This window comes from Aspergillus bombycis (genome assembly GCF_001792695.1).
Source record: "Aspergillus bombycis strain NRRL26010 chromosome Unknown contig00001, whole genome shotgun sequence".
In the NCBI taxonomy this organism is placed as follows: domain Eukaryota; kingdom Fungi; phylum Ascomycota; class Eurotiomycetes; order Eurotiales; family Aspergillaceae; genus Aspergillus; species Aspergillus bombycis.
The window spans coordinates 799,654-801,967 of NW_019170003.1; the positions used below are offsets into that span (position 1 = coordinate 799,654).

Here is a 2,314-nt window from a genome sequence, read left to right on the forward strand (position 1 = left end):
TTCAACAATGCATACGGTCATTTTCGGTTAGAGGCGACGCCAAAACGATTCCCACATCTCCACCTCTCATAGACTAGAGTGATTAAACATAATTTTCATTGCCACGAGCTCCATGGGTGACATATATAAATGGGCAATTTGACCCATTTGAGATCCTCAGAGCTAGGAAAGTACGCCCATCTACTTTTTTCCAATTCTTGCATATCATCATGTCTATCTTCGCCCCTGCACCGAAGCCCCCAAGCCTGCTGGGCTACCACCGCGTGTTAGCACCATCCGCGGGTGTAAAGGTCTCGCCCCTATGCCTCGGAACAATGAACTTCGGCACTACCTGGTATGGCCCCGTATTCGTGCTGTGATGTCTGGAGCTTACCAGTGGTTTCCCGATATAGGAAGGATTTCATGGGTGAATGTAGCAAGGAGCAGTCATTTGCACTGCTCGATGCTTTTTACAAACTGGGGGGCAATTTCCTGGACACGTACGTTCAATCCATGCCCTACAATGTATGATCTTACTAACCTCAGTGGTCATACAGAGCAAATAACTACCAACAGGAAGAATCTGAGATCTGGATAGGAGAATGGATGAAAGAGCGCCGGAACCGTGATCAGATGGTGTATGTATTCCCTAACCCATCACCCATGAAATGTGTATATCCATTGACGTCCAATCCTCAGAATCGCAACCAAGTACACAACTGGCTTCCGTACCTCACATCGCGACACCGAGCCGATTCAGTCGAACTTTGTGGGAAATTCCGTGAAGAGCATGCGAATCTCGGTCGAGCAAAGTCTAAAAAAGCTCCAGACGGATTATATCGACCTCCTATATGTTCATTGGTGGGACTTCACCTCATCTGTCGCAGAGGTCATGCATGGTCTAAATAACTTGGTCAACTCTGGCAAGGTGCTCTATCTTGGGGTCTCCGATACCCCGGCTTGGGTTGTTGTAAAGGCAAACGAATACGCCCGAGTTCACGGGCTGCGGCCTTTCTCTGTGTACCAGGGCAAATGGAATGCCGGCTTCAGAGACATTGAAAGGGAGATCATCCCTATGTGTCGGGATCAAGGAATGGCAATCGCACCATGGGCACCGCTTGGCCAAGGCAAATTCAAGTCTTCGGAGGCCCGTAGCGCTAACACGGACGGTAGTGGGCGAGCTTCTAACATGAGTGAGGATGATATCAAAGTATCAGATGCGTTGGAGAAAGTCGCTAAGCGAAAGAACACTACTCTGCATGCAATCGTGAGTATCTATCAGATTCCCTCCTCATTTAGCATGTCAAGTCAAGGTCATGGGGAATACGGGCTAACCACACATGTACAATCATTAGGCACTGGCTTATGTGATGCATAAGACGCCCTTTGTTTTCCCCATTATCGGTCAACGGAAGGTCGAGCATCTCGAGGCGAACGTGGAGGCCTTGAGTGTGAGCTTGTCTGAAGAGGACCTCGCCGAAATCGATAGTGCATCCTCGTTCGATATTGGGTTCCCAATGAACTTCATCTTCCGCGACAATTACACCTCGAATAACACCGCGGCTGATGTCTGGTTGACCCGCGTGTCGGCTCATATTGATGTGCCTCCTCATCCTGCCCCTGTGCGGCCTCGTTACCTGGTATAGAGTGCAATTTGGTCTACATTGTCACTCTCTCCAAGGAGGAAAACCGACCAAGAAATGGGAGGGTAGAAAAGGAAGGGAGGAGCGTTAGAATTCCAGCTGCCATCTGCAAGACCCATGCTAGGAATGAACTAGGGACAGATTAACAAATTTTCATCAGTAAGGTGAGCAGTAAGCTAGTTAACGTACCTTTTGGTCAGAAAGCCAATCATCATGTCAGAGAGCCTCTTTGTATATAGAAACCCCAAGGATTCTCACAATTTGAACCCTTCTGCACTGTGGTATATTATAGCTCGCCTTGTTAAATTGTTTCAATATGGCAAAGGGTGTGGGAAACGGATACCTTTCGAGACTCCATACCCGATCTAATCGTGACGATCGCTGCATGATTTTTTTTCTTGTTTGAGCAATAGCTTGCTGACCACCAACCAGCTTTCTTCTATAAGGTTCTTGTTGAAGTATGTCGCTTGGCGATATCTTTTAATCTTATAGGGAAATATATGAACCTCGGAGTATTTTAGACATATCTGCAAAGGCAACACTTATTACTTGTAACCCTCCAACCACACTTGACGACAGACAGGTTCATGGAAGGATGAATATATTCCAATGCACACTAAAATATAGAATGATATTGTTTGCGGTAGTATTTAGTGAATTGGCTATGTACCCGAATAACAATCTGGATATTA

General features: G+C 46.6%; 1 protein-coding gene across 1 annotated transcript; it reads left to right on the forward strand.

Moving 5' to 3' along the window:
• Window positions 1-209: 209 nt before the first annotated feature.
• On the forward strand, window positions 210-1,625 carry ABOM_000291 (aldo/keto reductase; the record flags this gene model as incomplete). The annotated part of the gene is made up of 5 exons (XM_022527421.1): window positions 210-334; window positions 393-479; window positions 537-617; window positions 679-1,246; window positions 1,335-1,625. The coding sequence occupies 5 exons, from the start codon at window positions 210-212 to the stop codon at window positions 1,623-1,625; spliced, it is 1,152 nt and encodes a 383-aa protein (XP_022394781.1).
• Window positions 1,626-2,314: the final 689 nt, after the last annotated feature.